Source organism: Bidens hawaiensis, unplaced genomic scaffold, assembly GCF_021521415.1.
Source record: "Bidens hawaiensis isolate Kalapana, Puna unplaced genomic scaffold, B.hawaiensis_p1.1 tig00053954_1, whole genome shotgun sequence".
NCBI classification, from domain to species: Eukaryota; Viridiplantae; Streptophyta; class Magnoliopsida; order Asterales; family Asteraceae; genus Bidens; species Bidens hawaiensis.
In genome coordinates this window covers 49607-74728 of record NW_027499712.1, presented here as the reverse complement: position 1 = coordinate 74728, position 25122 = coordinate 49607, and the positions used below count along the sequence as shown (strand labels likewise).

Sequence of the window (25122 nt, the reverse complement as noted above, 5' to 3'; positions counted from 1 at the left end):
AAGCTGCTTCAAAAGATCAAGAAATTTGGAACTCTGCTCCTCATCTCTGTCTTGGCGGAGTCTTCCGGGGTATGGTACTCTGGGCTTGTAGACTCTCGGCGGCTCGCTCGGTAGCTGCTGTCTCTCGGCCTGTGCTGAACTCCCTGGGCTGCTTCTCCGATGCACCTGGGCCGGTGGAGACTCCATTTGAATCTCCTCATCCTCGACGACTCCTCTCTGCTGAATCCTGGGCTCCTCTCATGCCCCTGCACCGCTCCTTGTTGTCACAGCTTTAGCGAATCCCTTTGGGTTCTGCTCGGTGTTACTTGGTAGTGAACCCTGCGGCCTCTCGTTCAACCTACTCGCTATCTCTCCCATCTGCCGCTCGAGACTTTGAATCGACGCTCCCTGATTCCTCATGAACTGCTCGTGCTTTCGAAGCTTCTCCTGCGTCTCCTTGTGTCGGGAATCTTCTCGTGACATAAGCTGTGACAGCATCTGTGTTTGTTGCGCCATCATCTCCTCCAAAGTGGGCTTCTTCTCCCCACTGCTTGCTCCCTCACCGGCATCCTGAAATAGGCTCTAACGTTGCTGAAAACCGGACTGGTTGCCGCTTCTCAAGTTGGAGTTCTGATTTCCCCTCCATCCCGAATTATACGAATTGAAAGAATTTGGATTTCAGTTTGGATTTCCTACGAAGTCTACGGCCTCCTCTTGGGAACTGACTGGGCACTGAATGGTATCATGCCCCCCTCTGCAGATCTCACACAACTTGCTCTTCGTCTGCATATCCTTCACCATCTTCGCTAACGCCTCGACCTGTGCCGTCAGTGCGGTGGTTGTGTCCACCAAATGCATGCCTCGTGAGATGGAATCGACGGTCTTACCTCCTCTGGCGGGTGGTCTCTGGTACCCACTCATAGCTAACCCATTGAATAAAGCGATACACTCATCGGGGTCCTTTGTTGTCAACAGATTTCCTCCCGCCGCCGTGTCGAGCATACTCTGCGTCGTGTACGTCACTCCATTGTAGAACTTTTCGACAACCGCTCAATCTTGCAAGACGTGGTTGGGGCACAACGCTAATAGATTCTTGAACCGCTCCCAGGTCTCGTAAAAACTCTCTGTGTCCTCCATCTGGAAAGAATGTATCTGGTTACGCAAACGAGCGGCCTTAGCCGGAGGATCGTATTTTTCAAGAAATTGGGTCTGCATGGCAGCCCAAGTAGCTTTAGAGCCCTGTGGGAGGGACTCGAGCTATAGACTCGCTTGATCAGCGAGTGAAAACGGAAAGACGCGGAGCTTAACGGCGTCTTCGGAAACGCCCGCAAGATGGAAAGTGTCGCAAATACGCACAATGCGAGTGAGATGAGAGTGCGGGTTCTCATGAAGCAACCCGTGAAACTGAGCAGAATGAGCAATGGTATTTAGAATGTTTGACGGGATCTGCCAGTTCGTCGCAACTCCAATGGCGGGTGGTGCGATACTGGATCTCGCGCCAGCATTGGCCGGTCGGGCCCCGGCAACGGCGCCAAAAACTTGATGTGTGTCTAATAACCCTATAAATATGACCCTCACAACTAAGCTTTAATAATAAAACGAAAATCCTAAAACCACACACAACCGGCAAGTGTACCGATCGCAAGTAGTATAGACCTAGGAAGTCCGAGTATCGAACACGTGGACACGTCAGAACGCTAACGATCACTAACCCTAGACAAGACCTACCTTAGAATAATAATTATATTGATTTTTGATTTTTAAATACTTAACTGAACTAACTAGACTGACTAACAAAACTTACCAAAAATAGAAAACTTAACGGGGAACTAACTGAGTTGACTTCGGATGGAGAAAACGTCTACCTAGGTCTGAATCAAATTGTAGGCCTAACAAGCTAATGGATTGGATTACTTCAAGACACCAGTCCCTAAAGATGACACGACTAAAGATCGCTCGGGCTCACTGGATTACCTCTCGGTCTCACTCAACAAGCCTAAACTACTCAAAATCGCCTAAAACGACCAAATCGGGAAATAATTGCTAACGTGTTCTAATGAAGGATCACCTCTCGGTCTCACCAACACTCGACCCTAATGTTAATGAATACTACACAACCAAGAATAGAGGAACAATTCAACTTAAACCAAAATAGATCAACTAGTCGCTCAAAACTCCTAAACCTGACAAGAAACGAACTCGCTCCCGCGCAATCCTTATTCTAACATGCAAAGGCAATGAGACAACCCTAACTTCCTATCACCTCTCGGTCTCAAGGAAGGTGTCTAACCGCTGTACTTAATCCAATTAATCACACAACAAAACCCTACGGTTGTACCTACCGCAAACAAACCCTAAACACAAAGTCTAGAATCAAACAACGCACCGATCAATCAATACAAAACTAATCAATCAACACACGAGGTTTATGCAATGAATCACCAAAATTTCCAGCCCTTAAACACAACCTATTTCATGTCTAAATCAAACTTTACAAAAGCAATTCAAGTCTATCAATCAAACAATCCAAAAAGCTCATCAAACACTAACAAGAATCATCATTCCTAGGTAGAACTAACAAGTTTAGCCAATAATCATCTTTGGACAGCCATGAACATTAAATAAAAGCATCATTAAACTCATCTTAAACATCAATTTAAACATTCAATAACCAATACTAATCAATAACAAGTCAATATCCCAAGTAATTGCAAAACTACTAATCAATTGAACAAGTAAACCAAAGTATATGAACAATGAAAAAGATGTAAGGATATGAATGAATTCCGGGCTGTTCTTGGCTGCTACAACTGATGAAAAACCTTCCCGAGGCTTGGTTCTTGTGTCTTCCTCCTTCCCTAGCCGCTACACGATCAAAACCCTAGCCGGAAAAAACTTTTTTCTCTTTTCTTCCTTCCTGCTCTGCTGCGATCGGAACCTGCTGCAGCCCCTAGGGTTTTTATTTTTTGTATATAATATAATATAATATGGTCTTGGGCCTCCAAGATGCATACGGGTCGGGCCTTGAGTTGTTTACTTGAAAACGTATGCGTAAAATGCTCGAAAAGTCCCGGTTTCTTCCTTTCTTTTACCCAAAACCTACAAGATTAATAAATGTATGTAAAACCTATCTAAAACGAGTTAAAACATATAAAATATAATATAATACGTAGATAAAACGTGCAGAAAATACGAGTGTTTTACAACACATCAATGGACTCTTGGTGCATCCCGTCATCTTTGGTAACTCCCACTGACTTCAAGAACTCCATGAGCTCGTCCTCGTCCTCGGTTTCCTTCGGGTCTTCTTCATTAAAAAATTACACTAATACAAGTAATGAAAAACTAAACCCTGTCTATTACAATTTTGAACCATCAAGGTGGCCAAAAACCATAAAATGAAACCAAAAACTAAATACAACTTTTGAACCATCCCTATGGCCAAAATAAAAAATCATTCAACCAAACAAACAAGGTCGGGCCAGATTTACATATTCAACGAAAAATAAGTCGGGCAATATTTTGGTCAAATAAAATAAATAAAATTTTGACCAAACTAAAATGGCCCTAATATTTTATCTAGATAAAAAACGTCAACGACCTTGAAGTTTATAATGTAGAACCGGTGAAAAAACGGATTCGACTCGTATGTTGTAACCAAGGCTCTGATACCACTGTTGGGTTTCAGTGGTGATCAGTTAAAATTTTGTTTATTAAATCCGGTTCAATAAACGTGACTAATAATAATTAATTACATTAATTAATATACATTAATTAACTGATTCAGGTCAAGAGGGATGATTTAAAAAGGGTGTTTTTTGGTTCAGGTCATAACGGTTCACTTTAGAAAGGGATTATATTGGTCCGAATCAGGATCGGCTGGGCTCATACGAGGCAATTTGAAAAATGGTAGTTTTGGAAACCGGAAGCACTTTACAATATTCTAACATCAATCGGCAGCCCCTAGTACCACTTTCTAATATTTAATGACCATATGCAGTTAACTTTGAACCTCTATCAGATTATATACAACCAAAGACTTGGCCAAGTCCAGCATTTGACATCTTATAACTTGAGCATCTAACAACATAATATCCATATTCAAATGATCATCTTTGCATCATGTATCAACTTCACCAACATCGGTATCCAAGCTAACCAATTCTCCACATTCCTGGAATATTTTGATCCGGTCAAACCTGATAAACACCATAAATAATATCATAGTTTATTAACAGCCTGCACAATGACAAATCCTATCTCTGTTGACCAATGGAGTATGCCATTGACTTTTGTTGAAACCAAAGTCGGTTAACTAAAAATAAACCTAAATTAATATAATGAGAAACTTGAAAACCTACTTCTCATTCATCATTATTCATTATAATATAAAGAAACTTAGAGAATTTTGTACAAAGATTTATTCTAAGAACATGAATGACGGGAAGAGGACTTTACAATGTGCTTTTCAGCATTTTCTAGAAATCAAAAAGGAAAAAAGAAAAAGAAACCTACAATATTCAACAAACTAGAGGTGGAGAACAAGACAATCACATCTCAGAAATTGAAGTTAAACCTTACTTTGTGTTCTGCTTTACTATTAAGATTTGGGGCTGAACGCGAATCTCAGTTTCTTTGGTAAGCATTTAAGGCTGCCATCTAGCAAAATGCTACTAGAACTTCAATACTCAACTTTGGCTCTAAACTCTGAAGAGATTTTGATTTACGCATGGAATCTTGGGGAGGAGTAATATAAATTAATGAGGGAATTTGGGGAAAAGGGGGGGGGGGGGGATTTATGAGTTGGAGCGAATTTGAGGATGGGTAGAAGTTTTAATATTTTTAACAACATTTGGAGCTCCTATCAATCAATACCCGAGTGAGTATTCTAGAGACAAAATGTCGATCGTTCATATTGAGGAAGAAACTTACTACTGTGAAAAAATCCTTTTAAGTTGAGTTTCGAACCCACGACCTCAAAAATCCAAAGTCTTAAACATCCCTTTCATTTCAGTTGACCAAAAGGCTAGTTGCCAGGAAACAAATATATGGTCAACTAGATAAATTACTGTAAAAATAGATTCAGTTTTTGGTAATCAAAACACGGGGTGTATATAAAGTTTTTAAATACAAAAGGAAAACTCTTAATTTTAATATTATCAATAAATAAAATAAAACAAAAAATATTAATTATAATAAACATATAAATAAAAAAAAGTTTATGTTTTTACGAAATTCATCTATGACATATTGCCTGGCTAATGATCGCTAGCTCAATTGATTGAGATGATCCATCCAAATTTTAAAAGATGGACGTCTTGGATTCAAGTCCCACTTGTGAATCAAAAATAAAAAGAATATGGGGTTTTCTCCTCGTAGTTGAATTAATCAGGTGAGTCAGAGATCCATCAGTAATTTAAAATGCTATTTTTAATTTTTTATGGGTCATATTGATTACATGGATCACTACGGATTACCATAACTTCCGCCGTTAACCAATTATTTGACCTACACTTATTATGTTCTTCCACGACTAATAGTGATTGCTAAGTATGACCAACATTTACAATGTTTTGTCATTATGTGCTATATTACACAACAAATATTATATTAGGCTGCAAGATTTTATAATAGGTTAGTTAAAACACATATAATAATTGCACATTAGTTGCGAGGAGTAGAGACTACGGATAAGCTAGTCGAGGATGAATATTTTAGAATGAACTTTACGAGTAAGATTAAAATATATAAAAAGTATGTGTATCTGTGGCACTTGTAATACATAAATATATTAATTCAAAAGGCCTAAATAGTCTATTAGATTGTAGTTTAACCTTTACGGTTGATTTTCATTATTTTTGTCCATGTTTCACGTCTGTGTGACGTAAGTGTTAACTCAGCTTTTTCTTTATCATCCAACCTCATCATACAACCCTTGTTATAGTTCATTCTCCTCATTCTTTACCATTATATTATTTAATAATATAAAGAAATGAAAAGGAAAAGGAAAAAAAAGGATTTTTTTATTGGACCCTTGGAGGAGTGACCGTATGACCACCCTCATTCCTCTCATTTTACGCATGACCGTTGAGGGCGGCACGATGTTCCTCCTTTACCCTTGAAGGAGGGATTGCCCACGTAGGACTATTCAAGAGTCTTTCATGACCCATACTCGATAGCTTAAGTGTAAGTGAGAAATGATGGGCTACTTATGATTCATTATATTTAGCTACGATTGACAATCACTAACTCAGTATCGTAAATCTAAGTGACATATAATGGGCCACATATCATGGTCAATTAGAGTAATAATGAACCATTTTAACTTCTCCACATTAAATTTTCCTCCTAGTATAATTTGACATTTTTTAATTTCCCTCCTAGTATAATTTGATATTTTTTAATTTCTCTCTTAAAAGTAATAATCCCATACCAAAAGTTAATATTTTTAAATTTTCCTCATCTGCATCCATCTCCTTCGTCACACCGTATCCATAATCGGAGCAGCAATTGGCCCTAATCGAAGCGTTTGTCTGCATTTGCTTTGATACAAATCAGTGAGTTTTTATTAACCTCCTTCGCTTGTTAGGGTTCTTTGTTTTGCTTTTCTGTATTTAATCAACTTATTTGTAACCAAAAATCCAATTACCCTTAAATTTTTCAATGAATTTCAGTGTGCACCGATTTGTTTACTTATTAGCATAAGAATTAAATTTTACGTTTAGGGATTTTATAGTTTGAGACAATAAAATTGACCTTCAACTCCCCATTTTAGAACATAAGGACTAGCCTTTGAGTTAACAAACTTTGTCCATATGAATTAAGCATAATAAATATAACAGTTGAAATTCTGAATAGGCTAATCTTATATTCGCAGAATATAATGAAATTGGAGAGTTGTTTCAAGAAGACATCGTAAGCATCTAAGTTTAATAATGAAATTGTTATTATATATTCACTAATAGATTTGCTTATGTTGTTTTGTTGTTGTTGTTATTATCATTATTATTATTATTATTGATTTACTATTATTATTAGTATAATTTTCAACTTTTATAACTTTTAATAACAATTTAATATCCTTTGTGCATTCAGAACTTTAATGACGTCTTCTTTTATAGAGATACATATACGTATATTACATTGATGCAGAAACTGTACGGAACAGAAGGATATATATCAGAGAAACTCCATCGGTTCATTGAGTTCAATGCATTATCATAGCCTCAAAATTTAGAATACCATGAGGTAACTTTTCTTGTGTCTGTATGTTTTTATTAAATGCGGAGCTAATAAATTTTTTTAATATTTTTTATGCTTCACAATCAGTTGCAGATAGAGTTATAAGAGTTGAATTTGGAACACATTAGTTTTATATTATTTTCATCACAATCAAGTGTAGCTAGAGTTACACAAGTTCGGATGTAAAGTATTTATCTTATTGATGTGAAATTTGAAAGAAAATTGGTTGTGTTTATAATGTATGAAAAGGAAATGGAAGGAAAGGGCAGTGGCTATTTTTGTGTTAAAGCCTCGTGGCCTGGAGCATTCATGACTCTTTTTAGGGATCATAAAAGATACAAAACAACTTATGTTAGCTTGTCTCCTGATTATTGTTTCAGAAGTGATGCCCGCGGTAGGTAATATTGTTTTATATTTCTTTATTTTTTTTACTTTCAGTAGGTTAAGACACCCAAATAAAGAACGATTATATATTGCTTCGTTTGTTTCAGAGAAGGATTTATATTATTGGCTCGCTAGAAGAGTAGATGATGTAATTAGTGTCTGGTAAGTTTTAAATTTAATCATTAGTATATCTAAAACTGTTATACAATATAGTTGATTTACAATTTGTAACATAAACAATGGACACCAAAGTGCAAAGCAGAACTGAATCGGCTCTATGTATAAATTTTAAGGAAATTAGGCTTTAAATTCAGTTGAGTCACATATTATTGCTAGCATTGACTGAGTTTGAAGATTTGTACACATAATGTTTTTCATGATTTGAATTTAGGCAATAGGATGTGGTAAAATCAAATGATCTAAAACTGCAAAAGGGCCAAAGGGGCTTAATTTCATGTACTTTTAGATGACTGCAGCGTTGATGGTCGATTAATATTATTATTTCTTGAATTTATATATGCAGAAGAAGATTATGAAAGTTCTTTATGGGCCAAATTATGAAGTCTTCAAACACTCATTGTTTCTTTTTTTTCAGTAATTGTATGTCCATATTACCATCTCAGCAGTATCTATAGAGTTTTTACTGGTATGTTGTGATTAATATTCCACCTTTTTAGTTATGAAAATATTAATAGTTTTTTTATGTGTTTTTAATTATATGATGCTTTATTATTGTTATTACTGCAAACAAGTTAAAAGCCCTGAATCATGTTGCTCCTGTTTACACATGGTGCTGTATCAATATCAAACGTACTAACTACAGCATATCAATACAACTATGCGAGGTTAACATTCTATATGTTTCCAACTTTAAAGTTGTTATTATTATTATTATTATTATTATTATTAGTTTATAGTTTGACCTTGTAAATTTAATGCAGATTTGAGGATCCTTGATTATGCAAAAGAAGTATAAAGGGCCAGCTAATGGCAGAGTAGATAACATGAGAAGCTTTGGAGCTAAGTTTCATGAAAGTGGAATCCTTACCCCAAAAGCACATTTAGACTTACCATCTAAACTTTTTGTATTCGGAATATTTTTTAACATTTGAAAAATGTTTCGATTAAATTACTATTGAAGCTAATGATTGTTACATTTACAATTCGATTGAAATATTAATTGTAAATCATGTGATTTTGATGGTAAAATTATCTACAACTATAAGTACTCCATATATACATATATATTCAAATCTAATTAGCGTTTACTTACACAAAATTTGTGTCACCAAAGTTTTTTTAAATTGTAGCAAAAAAAATGGGGAAAAAAAATGCCACTAAAACTCGTATGGATATGTAACTAGGATTATTTTTTAAAGACATAAAAATTGTGCCATAAAAGTTGTTTTTTAATATTGTGGCAAATAAAAAAGTGCCACTAAAAGCGAAAAGACTTTGTGCGGCATATTGGAAAAGTGTCACAAAAAGGCTTTAGCGTCACCGCTTCTAGTGACACTTTTTTGTGTGCTGCACATTCTTATAGAGGCCTTTAGTGGTAATTTTTGTGTGTCACTACATGGCATTTTTTTGTAGTGAATTACCTTATAATGTGTTGTTTTGATCGAAACCCGGTTGCCGGAAAATAAAATAGAGAAGTCTCCGAATTACAAAAAATCCATGTATTAGAGGGGGGTTAAGAGGAGTGAACGAGTTGGAATGAAGGTTTGGGTTCTATTTATACTAGATGGAGGAGCGTGTACACGGTAATCGCATTAATGGTGAATCCCGTGAAATCCGGCGACGATTACAGGGTGTTTTACGGCAATGAATCACAATTAATTAGTCGGTTAATGTTTTATGTAAACGGAGAAACACGTTTATACATTTATTTGGTTAAAAAAATAAGGTTTGGTGGTGTTTGGGTCACCTCCAGCGCCGATTCCGGCGGCCGGAAGGTGGTCGGAAAAACGGGGCAGGAGAGAGGGGGCGGGACAGGGTTGGGTTTTATTATATTAATATATTTTTAAATACTATTTACAGTTTTAGCCCCTAAGGTTACACAAACATTTTAAATGGAAATTTAAATATCTTTTAAGTTTATTATAGTATTCACGTTTTACACTTTTAACTCTAAACTTTATAATTAAATTATATAGTCTTCGGTTTTGGATTATTTACGCGTCTTAAGCGGGTTAACGATAAGCCTCGAGATTTCATAAGTAATGGAACATAGTAATAAATGAACGAACGTTTGAACATAAATGTTGGGAATACTTTATTAATAATAATGACAAAATAACCAAACGACTCAATGGGTCGAGTTTACAAATACAAATACGAATCGAAAATTGATGAATGTCACAGCATACCCTACTTTTGAAAATTTCGTCCCGAAATTAGTTTAAAGAATCTGTATCAAACAAATGAAGATACTTAGTTCGCATTTGGTCTTCCTGCTCCCAAGTGAATTCAGCGCCTTGTTTAGATTCCTAACGAACCTTTACCAAAGGTATACGGCTACGTTTGGTCTCTTTGTCCTTGCGGTCCATGATTTCCACCGGTTTCTCAACAAAGTGAATAGACTCATCGATGTGCACTCCATCAAGTGGTATGTGGAGATTTTCCTCGGTCAAGCATTTCTTAAGATTCGACACATGAAACGTCGGATGAACATTCGCGAGTTCTTGCGGAAGTTCAAGAGTATAGGCCACTCTACCAACACGATCAAGAATTTTGAAAGGTCCAACATATCGAGGAGATAGCTTACTTTTCTTACCGAAACAAACAACACCTTTCCAAGGGGATACCTTGAGAAGGACACGATCACTAACGTTAAACTCAAGAGGTCGTCGACGATTATCCGCGTAGCTCTTTTGACGACTACGAGCGGCTAATAGATTTTGTCGAATTTGCGCAATTCGACCGGTGGTCTCTTGGACAAGTTCGGGACTGGTGATTTGGGTTTCACCAATCTCATTCCAACAAATAGGAGATCGACACTTACGGCCATAGAGTGCTTCGAAAGAAGCCATACCGATGCTCGTATGAAAACTATTATTGTAGGAGAACTCAATCAAATGAAGATGAGAATCCCAGTTTCCACCAAAATCCAAAACACAAGACCTAAGCATATCCTCAAGCGTTTGAATCTTTCGCTCGAATTGCCCATCGGTTTGAGGATGATAGGCGGTGCTAAGGTCCAAACGAGTTCCCAACGGTGTTTGCAAAGATGACCAAAAGTGAGAAGTAAAACGACTATCACGGTCGGAAATAATACTCAAGGGTACACCATGACGACACATGATACGTTGAACATAGATGAGCGAGTTGATCAACCAAGAACTTTTCATTGATCTGAATGAAGTGCGCGGACTTAGTCAAACGGTCAACAATAACCCAAATTCCGTATTCGCGGTTTCGAGTGGTTGGGAGTTTAAACACGAAATCCATGGTCACATCTTCCCATTTCCAAATCGGGATGTGCGGTTGCACGAGTAAACCAGATGGTCGCTGATGCTCGGCCTTAAATTTAGCGCAAGTAAGGCACTTTGCGACGTACAATGCAATGTCTTTCTTCATACCGGGGCACCAAAATATGGACCGTAAGACGAAATACATTTTATCCGCACCGGGATGAATGGAATATCGTGACTTATGAGCTTCGTCCATGATGAAAGTACGAAGATCATTACGATTGGGAACCCACAAACGATTAAGGTAATACAACAAACCATCACGCTTAGTTTCGAGTTGAAGCTCAGCCACAAGACATTTCGTCATGCATATTACACTCGGTGACCGAGACATGTTGGGCTTCAAAGATTCGGAGTTGGAGATCGGTTTGAACGGTCACAATATGAAGCAAGATAGATTTCACATGAGTCTTTCTACTAAGGGCATCGGCTACAACATTCGCTTTACCGGGATGGTAGCGGATTTCATAGTCGTAATCACTAAGTAATTCGGCCCATCGACATTGCCGCATGTTCAAATCCTTTTGTTCAAAAATGTGTTGAAGACTCTTGTGGTCGGTGAATACCACACATTTTGTGCCATAACGGTAATGTCTCCAAATTTTCAACGCAAAAACAACAGCACCGAGCACGAGATCATGCGTCATGTAATTCCTTTCATGAACTTTGAGTTCCTGAGAAGCGTAAGCGATGACTTTACCTCATTGCATAAGGACGCAACCGAGGCCTTGGTTAGAAGCATCGCAATAAACAACAAAGTCCTCGTTGCCCTCAGGGAGATCAAGGATCGGCGTATCGCAAAGCATATGCTTGAGAGTATAGAATGCTTCATCTTGCTTTGGTCCCCACGTAAGGTTTATCCTTGTTTGTCAAGGCGGTTAGGGGCAAAGCGATCTTGGAAAAATTGAGGATGAAGCGACGATAATAACTCACGAGACCGAGAAACGAACGAACTTTGGTAGGAGAGGTTGGAGTCTTCCAATTCTTAATGGCTTAAATTTTGGCGGGGTCAACGTGACTACCCTTTTCGTTTACTATGTGCCCTAAGAATGGAATTTCGTTCAACCATAATTCACACTTCGATAACTTCACGTAAAGTTGTTCCTTCCTCAAGAGATCAAGGATGGAATGAAGGTGCTTTGTATGCTCGGTTTTGGACTTAGAATATATGAGAATGTCGTCAATAAAGACAATCACGAATTTATCTAAGTATGGCTTGCACACGCGGTTCATAAGGTCCATAAATACCGTGGGTGCATTGGTTAGCCCAAAGGGCATAACCCTAAACTCGTAATGTCCATATCGAGTCCGAAAGGCGGTCTTGGGTATATCATCTTCATGCACGCGTAGTTGATGATAACCCAAACGAAGATTAATCTTGGAGAAGCAAGAAGCTCCTTGAAGTTGATCGAAGAGGTCGTCGATGCGAGGCAAGGGGTAACGATTTTTGACCGTAAGCTTGTTAAGCTCGCGGTAGTCGATACATACGGAAGGAACCATCTTTCTTCTTGACAAACAAAACAGGTGCTCCCCATGGAGACGAACTAGGGCGGATGAACCCTTTTTCCTAAAGTTCTTGGAGTTTCGTATACAATTCTTGCATCTCGGAGGGTGCAAGACGATAAGGAGCCTTCGCAGTCGGAGTTGCACCAAGCACGAGACCAATGCAGAACTCAACTTCTCGAATGGGAGGAAGACCAGATACGTCATTGGGAAACACTTCGGGATACTCACGAACAATCGGAATGTCTTCAATCTTTTGCTCCTTCTTTTCAACAATGGGAGCCACCAATGCTACATACTTCTTGCATAAATACGTATGGGATTGAGAGCAAGTTATGAGGTTAAGGATCGAAGGAGAAGGCTTTTCACCAATAACACGAAGAGTTTGACCATCGGAAATCAGAATACGAATAATCTTCTCGAAGCAAACGATTTCTGTACGGTGAGAGGACAACCAATCCATGCCTACTATGATGTCGAAACTTCCCAATTTCATCGGCATGAGGTCTATTGAGAACGTGTGGCCATTAAGATTCATCTTGCAACTTCGAATAACGGAATCGATCGTCACGGATTTACCATTCGCTACTTCAACAGCGTATGAGCTCGTAAGTTTAGACCGAGGTTTAGCAAGCAAGGACTCAAATTCAAAAGACACAAAACTCATCTTGGCACCGGTATCAAATAAAATGGTTGCAAAGTGGTCGTCTATAAGAAATGTACCGTTCACCACATCGTCGTTTTGTTGCGCTTGGTGGGCATTCATCATGAAAGCATGCCCATGGTTATCTTGAGGAGCTTGAACGGCTTGACCCTCTTGTGGTGCAGGTGCTTGAATATCTAGCAGTGGTGGAGCTTGATTAGCCAACAATTGAGGAACTTGTGGCTGAATGGTTAGGTAGGCTTGGTAAGCTTGGAGCTGGAATTGCGGAGCAGGAGCCAGCCGAAGTGTGTTCACGTTTGCGAGTCGTGGACACACGTTGCGGAAGTGGCCAAGGTTAATGGGTTGGACATATGGTGCGGTTCGGGGGTTCGGTTGAGTAGCCCGCTGGGGAACCGCTATGGTGGTTTCACGACAAGTGGGGCTAAGATGCCCGTAACGTTTGCAACGGGTGCACCATCGGCAAGAGGCATAAGCGGGATGGTGACGTTGGCAGGTGCTACAAAACGGGTGAGGTCTGCTAAAAGGTTTCTTGAGTGGTGGTGCGGGTTGCTGGGTTAGTGCGTAGTTCTTGCGCTTCTTGTTGCGGTTTTGGGAGGAGTATGCGGGTTTTATGATTCGGGTTTGGGTTCTTTGGGTTCAGCAGCAGGTTTATCGATCGATTTCTTAGATGATTTCAATGTCAATGTCAAAGTCCCGCTTCTTGTTGCGGTTTTGGGAGGAGTATGCGGCTAGATTAATCTCAATGCCAAGTTCCTTGGGAGAACTACTAAAGACATTATCTTTAATTTGCCTTGGTAGTCCTCTAATTTACTTCTCGATGGCACGCGAATCGGGGGTGACAAGATGCGGCACCAACACACTTAGCTTATTGAAACGAGTGGTGTAAGCGGAGTGCTCACCACCCTCTTGCTTAAGGTTCCAAAATTCAGACTCCAAATTCATATGCTCATTGGGAAGAAAAAACTGTCGGGTCATGAGATCTTTCAATTCGTTCCATGGCAAGGCCATGGCAGCTTCAGCACTGCGGGTCGACTTTTCCTTGACCCACCATGTAAGAGCGCCTTTCTCGAACATATCTGTAGCAAATCGGGTTCGCTTATCATCAGGACATTCAATTTGGTAAAACACGCTTTCCACTTTTTCGTACCACTGAAGTAGGGCAGTGGCACCTTGAGTTCCATCGAAATAGGTAGGTTTGGCATCGGTAAAGTTCTTATAGGTTACAACGGGAGCTGAAGGTGGGGGAGGAGGAGGGTTAACGTTAGTCATGATGTTTTGGAGCATTTGGGTCATGATATTAGGGTGGACCGCTGTTAGGTGCTTAGTGATCTGGGAAGTTATCTCTCGGCTAGAGGTTCCAGATGATCGACTTAAGGTTACGGAAGCCATTCTACGAATAAGGGTAACGAAAATCGTGAGACTCGGAATAGTGCATGATATATATAAAGAAAATAAATCTTTGTTAAAGTTTGTTAAAATATGAAAACCATAAATATAATAAGTGTTGGGAGGAACTTAGAGTTTTCATGAACCACCATGGACTCTTATGTTCCAACACAAAAATCGAAATTTCAAAAATAAATCGAACCAAAAGCTGAGTATTCGTGTATCACCATGACTTGACAGACTTTTGGTTAAAACACATTGTTAAACATAGAGGGTCGGAGTCACACGTCGCATGAACCACCATGACTTGTGTGACATCCTAAGGGATGCAACAATATCCTTATCACAAAGAGGACATGATCACGGTTGAAAACATAAAGTGGTGACTCGTATGGCATTGGGTGGTAGATTTTGGCCTAATAATTTTCATGCCCTTCCCGAACTCTCCAGGTAAGCAACCGGGTCCGACGTCTGATTGGATATATGCGCATTGCTTATCCTTAGGTTTCATGAACCTTGATGTCAAGAGTTCGGGAAACAAGCACGTCCCCCTTCTAGTTACTACATACTCGCCACGACGAGTCATCTTTATGCAGAACAATTATTGGAACACCACATAAAAATTGATTTGAAAGTTCTTTAAAATCTTTGCTTTTAGGCATAAGCAATGGACTTGTGTGTGCTTTGTGTACATAAGGAGTAAATGAAATAAGTAGTACAATCGTAATAAGTGCATTCGAACAATCAAGTAAAGACCCACATAATTTTCTATCATGCAACCTAAACATTTAAACGATTAAGCTATAGCTACCTAGAACACTACGTCTAATGTCCTATCTTATAGCCACGGCTCTGATACCAATCTGTAACACCCCGGGTTAAGCGGAAACACCCGAGTGTGATGTACACATTGTTCAAACACACACACACAAATATATATATATATATATATATATATATATATATGTATATAATATACCTCAGGTTCAATTTCTTCATATGAACCCTAATTTCAATTCTCAGTTTCTGTTCAATGTTTAGTCAATTAAGTTTAGGGTTATTGTTTATTGATGTAACGACATTAACATGCATATATCAATTACCTTATAATGTGTTATTTTGATCGAAACCCGGTTGCCTGAAAATAAAATAGAGAAGTCTCCCAATTACAGAAAATCCGTGAATTAGAGGGGGGTTAAGAGGAGTGAACGAGTTAGAATGAAGGTTTGGGTTCTATTTATACTAGATGGAGGAGCGTGTATGCGTTAATCGCATTAATGGTGAGTCCCATGAAATCCGGCGACGATTACGGGGTGTTTTACGGCAAGTAATCACAATTAATTAGTCGGTTAATGTTTTATGTCAACGGAGAAACACGTTTATACATTTCATTGGTTAAAAAAATGAGGTTTGGTGGTGTTTAGGTCTCCGACGCCGATTCCGGAGGCCGGAGGGTGGCCGGAAAAACGGGGCAGGAGAGAGGGGGCGGGACAGGGTTGGGTTTTATTATATTAATATATTTTTAAATACTATTTACAGTTTTAGCCCCTAAGGTTACACAAACATTTTAAATGGAAATTTAAATATCTTTTAAGTTTATTATAGTATTCACGTTTTACACTTTTAACTCTAAACTTTATAATTAAATTATATAGTCTTCCGTTTTGGATTATTTACGCGTGTTAAGCGGATTATCGATAAGCCTCGAGATTTCATAAGTAATGGAACGTATTAATAAATGAACGAACGTTTGAACATAAATGTCGGGAATACTTTATTAATAATAATGACAAAATAAACAAACGACCCAACGGGTCGGGTTTACAAATATAAATACGAATTGAAAATTGACGAATGTCACAGTAGAACTGGAGCGTTGGTAGAACCGAGCGTTGGTAAAGCCTGAGCGTTACATCGGTGAGTTGACGCGAATTCAGTTAGTATCGTTTACCTTCGTTACAGTGCAGATACCATTAACATATAAAAAGCATATTCGTCAAATTAACATATAAAAAATTTTTTTAAAACGACGTTTGTTTGGTCGGTAAACTTGGGCAGTGGTAAAACCCAATCGTTATCGGTGCGGTGACTTGGCTGGGATTAGGAGGTGACTTGACACAAATTTTGTTGGTTCCAGCTTGGCTGCATTTGCCATGGTACCAGAGCTAAAAAAAGAGAAAAATATATAAGAATTGAGTGGACCAATGGGGTTGTGTCGGTCGGTAAATTCGAGCATTGGTAACACCGAGCGTTGTTGGTCCCGGGCGTTGAGACGTTGAGTCTATGCAAATTCGGTCGGTTTCTGTCACGTTCGTTATGATATCGGAATTAAAACATACAAAAGAAAAAATAGAATTGTCATTTGGTCAGCTTCCGTTATGTTTGTTACGATACCAGAACTGAAAAAAATTTGCTATGGACAAGTATGGTGCCGCCAAGTGGCCCAATGGCGGCTTAGCGACACCAAACTTGTGTTATATATATATATTAGATAATAAAAGACCAGTAAATTCCAGACGTTCGTAAAACCAAAGCATTGTCAACCCTAGGCGTTCCGATGGTGAGTCAAGGCGAATACCCTTTAAATTATCAAAATTAAAACAAAACATAAAAAAACAACATAAATTTCTTGGACCAATCTCATACCGCCAAATGGACCAATCACTACCTTGCGTTGCCAATCTTCTAATTTATATTATATAATAATAATTTGCTTACGAAGATGTCAAGCAGCTGAAAAAGAGGAAATGGGGCTGGCGCTATGCGTTTGTGTACCGAGGATAACCACTTGGGTATGTTGGTAAAGAATTTAAGATATGAAAGTCATGACATTTAGAGGTGACATTGACGGAAAATGTCATGAAATTATATAAGATTGGCTCGTTTATTATTTTTTATATTATTTAATTACTTATTTTGGTATGCATATTAGGGGTGTTATCCGGGTAAAATGTTTGGCGGGTTAATTGAGTTCGCGCTTCACGAAATTTGACCTAAAGAACGACCCGTTTAAGAATGGATTGTTCGGTTTTGGGTGAAGCGGGTCGAGTTAATTATGTTCTAATCATCTCTATGGATTGCTCATTTATTATTTTTTATATATAGATTTATGTTCTAATCTTATCTATGTCTAAACTATGGTCAATCCATTAAATTTCTCACCATCAAAAATCAAGTAAGTGTTTTACCATGTAAACCATTTTATACATATGATTAGGTATGTATGCTTATTCATAATATATATAATTGTATTTATTTTATCGTATTAGATGGAACGTTGATACTCGTGATCAAGAGAGGATTGTGGTCGGCTTCATGTATGTATAAAATTCTATATTTTTGGTTATTTTGAGAACGCTTGTATAAGATGTATGTTCTTTTTGTCTTTTATTATTTTGATACCTATTGTACTTTTATTAGTTTTGGCAATTTTGATAATTTGGTTGAAAAAAACCCGGTAAATAATACATATATACATATATATATACATATATATATATATATATATATATATATATATATATATATATAAATTTGGTCACCCTATCTCGAGGACATATCATCGATATAAGGTTAATTTAATATTTTTATGGTAAGGCTATCTCGACGACAAGTCCTCGATATAGGATTAATTAAAAAATAATTAAAACGTTATCTCGATGACTTGTCTTCAAAATAGGGTGATTAAAAAACAATTAATCATCTTTTTAATCACCCTATCTCGAGGACATGTCATCAAGATAAGTGACTCTATATCGACGACTCTATCTCGACGACAATTTAAGCTATTACGACAATTATGTAGTGACGATGGATATATCAACGACAAGTCGTCGACAAAGGCTATCTCGACAACTTTTGTCTTCGCTAAAGCCCCTGTTTGTTAAGGAAGTCTAGTCAAAAGTACCACACAAAAAGGTAAAATCCTAGTAATTAGCTCATTTTCATACAAACACAAAGACCTCAATATCCTCTAAGGCAAAGTGTGATGAGGTGGAAAATATGGGCGATAGGGGCGACATATAGAGAGGAACAACCACCCCCCCCCCCCAAGCGATAAGAGGGTCGACCGGGGAGGGGGGGGAACTGTTCTTTGTCGCCTGGTAAAGTTTGAATCTTATTATTATTTATTATTATGTGTGTGATATATATATATATATTATATATATATATATATTGAGAGAGATAAGTGTCATTTAACGTCTGGTCAGCAAAGGGTGAATTCTTGTTTATGGGTGTGGTGGTGTTGTATCCCTATATATATATATATATATATATATATATATAGGGATACAACACCACCACACCCATAAACAAGAATTCACCCTTTGCTGACCAGACGTTAAATGACACTTATCTCTCATATATATATAGGGATACAACACCACCACACCCATAAACAAGAATTCACCCTTTGCTGACCAGACGTTAAATGACACTTATCTCTCTCAATTTATATCCTCCCAGTACACATTGCCTTGTTGAGTAAATGATTAAAAACCATATTTCACTTAATTAATGTCTTGAATCTGAAATTAAATTTTTAATCAAGCATGAATGCAACAAACAAACATCCGAGCAATTAAGACAAAATGTTATTTTTTATTTTATTTTAACAACTAAATGTTATACACTACAGGAATTGAACATTTGATCTTATATTTCACACCTAAACCACCTTATCACCCCTCAAAATATGAATGACAAAACAAAATGTTTTAAAAGAGTATTTGGCCTAGTGATATTATGATGTTCGATAAGTATTTGTCTTTCCAAATAATTAAATATTGATGATGAAATCCTATTGGCAATAAAAATATTTTAAAAAATCGTTAAAATAAGGGGCAGAAAGAATCTCACTCTTAGATTAAGGTATGTAAAGTATAAGATAATACCAAATATTTGTAGAGCTAACAAAATAAAGGGAGTAATTCTCAATAATGATAAGTAGCTCAAAAAATCCCAATTTTATGCGCTTTATTTATAACAAAGGGTATTCATGATGCTTAAAATCGTTGTAAATTCGTTGCTAATGGTCATTTATATATATCTGAGGAGTAGTGCCCTAGCAGTAACCCGATAATTTTCTCTAGGTGAGGTCATCGGTTTAAATCTCATTTGTGACAAAATGTCGTACGCAAATCAGGGTTTTTATCACAGTGAGCCTTCAAACAATGGATTTTCCCTTAAAAACATGACGAGACGGATCACCAACGATATATGCAATCACGGGTGTGAGTGTTGTTTTGCCAATGGATAATCGCTAAAGAAATAATCATTTGTGATTGGCGACTCTATTACAAATACCTAATTAGGTTATATTAGGGTCTTATTAATTATTGCTGCTTCTCGAAATGTTATATAGTTATTGTCTTATTGGATGGCAGATAGATACTGATATGAGATATCAAACAAGAAATAGTAAAAACATAAACATAATTTTAATGTTAAAATATGTACACATTTGTTTAAAGTTTAAACTAATCTAGTATTTATTTCGAAACGGACAAAAGGAGGAAGAAATTAAGTTTGAAAAATGAGAAAGATGGAAGAACGTGGGCAAGCGAGGGAGACAAAAGAGAGAGAAAGGTGGGTCCCATTCACCGCCACCGCCCCCATGCGCTCCCCTCCTTGTCTCATGTCTTCTTTCTTTCTTTCATAACAAAACCTAAAACCATAATCCATCTTTCACTTCAAACTCAAACCCTCTTTCTCTCTCTAGATTCTCAAACATCTTCTTATGTTAAATCAGCACATGCAAGAGATTATGTTTGCTGTTCGTTTACCTGTCTATCTATTGTAACTGAATCTTTTGTTCAGTTATAATATATTTGTTGAGTTCATCAAAATCTTGTTATCTCCAAGTTAAATTCAAGATTTAGAGAAAAGTTTAAAGGGTTGTTTATAAATTCAAGAAAAGCTGAATATGAATCCAGTTACAGCTCATGGTCGACCTCTACCTCCTCCTTTTCACACTAGAGATCTTCAACTACAACAACACTACCATCAATTTCAACAGCAGCGGCTTCCGGAGGAAGAAGAAGATGATCAAATCGTTGGAAGCAGCACCCGGAACCACGGACAGAAGCGGGATCGTGACGGTAATTATAATGATAATACTGATGGTAACGGTAGCGGGAGTGGTAATCAAGAGTTAGGGGGGATGGCAGGAGAAGGAGATCATAGTAGTGGTGGTGGTGGAAGTGGCGGTTCAAGGCGCCCGCGTGGTCGTCCGGCTGGATCAAAGAACAAGCCCAAGCCTCCGGTTATTATTACGAGGGACAGTCCTAACGCGCTCCGGTCGCATGTGATGGAGGTCGCAAACGGGTGTGATATACAGGAGAGTATAGCGAGCTTCTCGCTAAGAAAGCAAAGAGGGATCTGCATCTTGAGTGGTAATGGTACGGTTAATAATGTAACCCTGAAGCAGCCGGGGACACCAGGAGGTGATGTTTTGAACCTACATGGGCGATTCGAGATCTTATCGCTTTCAGGTTCATTTCTTCCTCCTCCAGCGCCCCCGGCTGCATCGGGGTTAACTATTTACTTAGCTGGTGGTCAAGGGCAGGTGGTTGGAGGTGCAGTCGTGGGACCCTTGTTAGCCTCCGGACCGGTGGTAATCATGGCGGCGTCTTTTGGAAATGCATCGTATGAGAGACTGCCTCTTGAAGAAGAGGAAGAGACTGCACCAGGTTCAAGAAATGAACCTTTAGGGTCACCTTCTAGGACCAGTGGTCACCAACAACAACAAATCATGAACGACGCAAATCCGTCCTTGTTCCATGAATTGCCTCCTAATATGCTAAATTCATGTCAGTTGCCAACGGACGCTTATTGGGGTTCGAATCGTCCTCCTTTTTGATGATAATGATCAAGAGTAATCAAACGCTATTGTTTCATTTTTCTTCTATCCTTAACTACTTTAAACTCATGTAATTCGAACTTCTTTTTGTTATTTTCCTTTATTTGTTTTGATTTACACATAAATTAGTAAGTTTGTGATGTTAATTAGTTGAAATGATTAGGGTTTCGTAGCATGTTTGACCAAGAGTTGAGTTGTACAAAAGGTTGTGAAATTAATTAATTATATCCTTTTTGTGATGTTCAATATGTTAATTAGAAACATTAATCTGTCCATCACTAAATCTTTGTCATTCTAAGAGCACTAATCTTTATTCTATGATGAAGTTAAGGTAAATGAGACAGCCTAGATATAGATGCTTTGTATTAGTTGTTTCCTCCAAGGTTTCCTTTTTAATAATTAGGTTGTATGAACCATGAAACCCTCATTAAACCATTCAAGTACCAACTATACATTGCTTACATATGATATATGAGACCCCACAAGTTCTTGAATAGACATACTTTATGATCATGTTTTAGTCTTTTCATTAGTTGTCCATAGCATGTTTTGTTGTAAAGAAAAAGAAATTGGATTTTAATACCCTTTAACAGATGATTATCAACAAAACTCATAACTTTCATTTTCAATCATTTTTTCTTTATTTTGAATAACTAAATATTATATTTTACAAGGATTGTACTCTTTATCTCCTGTTCTACACCATAACCGTCTTACCATCCCTCGTTCCAATTCCCTCTAATAGTATCGGCCATTAATGAACAGCCAATGTTGCCCTGGACCGTCTCAATCATTTTGAAAACCTAAATCGAAATGAGATTTTGTAGTTTTTTCGTGACAATTTATAAAAAAAGGAAAAAAGAAAAATGAGATGCTTGTTACATGTCCCGAACTAGTGACCTAAGGGTTAGCAACAACCAAGTTTACCGCAAGATCAATACATAACTCTGAGTTTACTTTGCCCATTATTATATATCTAAATATAATGTATTTTTATTAAGTAATTAAGTATGGGTCTAAAACAATTACTTGGCTTTGCTGGCTCATGGGCCGGCCCTAATGATTCCATATCAGAATATTGTAATTTGTTTTGAAACAATATAAATGAAGATTAGAGATACTTAGAAGTGGGATAACTTTAACAACAAATTTGAAAGTTTGGAGCGACGTTGATCACACTGCTCGATGATTATCGGTCTAGTTGTAATTTAGATTATTAAAATCCAGTTTTTGGTAAATTAAAGCAAAATAAAGAACTTGAAAGTACAAATCTTTTTCAGCATCTTTTGATGAAGGTGGAGCAAATGGCGGAAAGTGTCTTGAATGGGTTCTGTAGAATATGGTAAAGTCGGTATCTTTAGGACGACATGGGCGTACAAGAAAACACTCATTTATGGACATATATTTAAATCCTTGTCTAAGGCTTTGTATGCATGTACATACAATTTTTTCCCCATATATATACATGCATGTATTTTGTGTCTCTAAATCTGTGTATGTAGATATGTGTGTGGGTGACGTTTGACTGTCTTTATGTAGGGTTGAAGGTGTATGATGAGGGTGATTACACGTGCAAATGCAAGAGCTCTTAACTGCTCTTTTCCAAGGCAAACAACAGCAACTGCAACCCACCATCTTCAGCTTCATCGTCACACTTCTCTCTCTCTAGATCTATATATATAAATATATATAATTTTTTTCTATAAATATGTGTGTATATATATACACATATATATGTGTGTTATCTCTGCGTTACAGATATATATGTGTGTTATCTCTGCGTTACAGTTATCTGTGTGAGTTCCTTGCAGAAGAAAGTGATTGGTTTGTCCTGAGTGAGAAATGGAGATGCTTTGTTGAACCCTAGATATGCTTATTTCTTTATATATATGTTGATTGACCAAGATAAAACAACTAGATTATTTTATAAATTGCCACTAACATATTTATAATATAATACCATACCTATATCTTTATGGAAGTCAAAAAAATATATAATACTAATAATATTAATTAGCAAGTCAAGTTGAGCAAGATGTCAAGTGGAACTCGTTTGAGAAGCTAAGAGTATATACAATCGAGAATTCTTGTGGTGTTTTTCAGAAAAAAAAATAATGATGTAAGAAAAAGAGGCTATGATGTGAAGGAGAGATGGTGTTAAAAATATTCTTATAAAAGAATGCATGAAAAATGCATTTGTGAGGAATAGAGATAAGAGAGAAGAAAGATGGTATTTTTGTGAGGCCAGGTGTCACACAAACACTCAAAACCATCTAAAAAAACATCATTTATTGGTGATTGTCTAATAATTAACAAGCTTATGTAACCTTTCTATAAATGCTTTTGATTAGTTTAATCTCCATTATTAGATGTTTTAAATATTTTTTTATATGATATATGTAGGTCCCGAAGGGTGGATCTAACAACAAATCTTGGATCAACCAACTTAGTGCTAGCGGAATATCACACTAAGGCACCTTGGTCTCGGATCTTGGTTTGTTTATTTTCGGCTTTTGTTTAGAGAGAAAGAAAGAAAGATAAGAGAACGAGAATGACCAAAAGCTTTTTGTTCTCATGGCATGCTTCCTTATTTATAGGAAGCATGCATGAGAAGTTCTTTCCATTCATATTGTTCAATGGGCTTCTTTACATGGCCTTAGGCCCAATAACATACAAAAACAACACATTGAGCCCAAAACATACATTCCAATTCAAAAGAAACACAAACAAAACGGGACCTAACAATCTCCCTCAAGTCTTTAGTATTGGAAGCCGTCCGTATCATACTCCAGAACGCCCTCCTAAGATAGTGGAATCTCAACAAGTCTCTTGACGAACTTGTTGAAAGCATCAACTATCCGGTCTGTGTTTTGATGGCCAATGTCTTCAACGGTGGGCATGGGTGAGTTGTAGAGCTTTAAGATGTCTTCCTTGCTTAGCCCCATTAGCTCATGCTCGTCAAATACACGAAGGTCGTGCATATTCTTGCAGTGTATGACGGTCTCACCGGTTGTGTTGTCGAGCTCCCAACCAATAAATTCTCGGAGTAGGTTTGGAGTGAAAGGTTCTCCATGATAGATAATAAGGCTGTGTTTGGGAGCCTTATACCTCCACATCACTTTTGGTTCTCCAGTAACGGGATCAATCTCTTTTGGGTTCTTGAACTTGCGACCCTTATTCAACTCAAAATCTTTGTATCCCACTTTCGCCTGATGTTTCAGATGACGTGTCACCCAACAGTCCAGATTCTCATCATAATCACCAGGACCTAAAGCTTTTCTGAGGTAGTTGATGTCAAGCTCTGGTAGGGTATGCAGCTCTTTGTGAGTGAGGTGGATGAGGTCTCCGCTATATCTTCTGATGGCCCAACAGCTATTTTCTCTGTAGTATTTAGCGTAGACGATCAGAGAATCATCATGGTACGGATAGTTGAGAGAGCGGGTACAAGCACGACTTGTCAAAATGTGAGTCTTTCGTTTCTTCTTCTTTGGCACCTGTGACAAGTCTGCGGCTGGATCAATGACGGGATTGGTGGCAGGTGCTTTAGAAGCTTTAGATTAAGCAGGTGGAGTGTTTGGATTTGGCGAGTAGTTGATGTAGTCGTCGTCTTCAGCCTCCTCCGCATGATG

At 37.7% G+C, this 25122-nt stretch overlaps 1 protein-coding gene and 1 pseudogene across 1 annotated transcript; one reads left to right on the top strand and one right to left on the bottom strand.

Annotated features, from left to right (window-relative positions):
- Positions 1-12645: 12645 nt before the first annotated feature.
- Positions 12646-13119, bottom strand: LOC143600333 (uncharacterized). The gene has a single exon (XM_077078054.1). The coding sequence runs from the start codon at positions 13117-13119 to the stop codon at positions 12646-12648; it is 474 nt and encodes a 157-aa protein (XP_076934169.1).
- Positions 13120-20552: 7433 nt separating this feature from the next.
- On the top strand, positions 20553-21503 carry LOC143600332 (AT-hook motif nuclear-localized protein 18 pseudogene; annotated as a pseudogene).
- The last annotated feature ends 3619 nt before the right edge of the window (positions 21504-25122 follow it).

Coding starts and splice junctions, on each gene's coding strand:
- LOC143600333 (XM_077078054.1), bottom strand. CDS start 13,119: ATGAATCTTAATGGCCACACGTTCTCAATAGACCTCATGCCGATGAAA.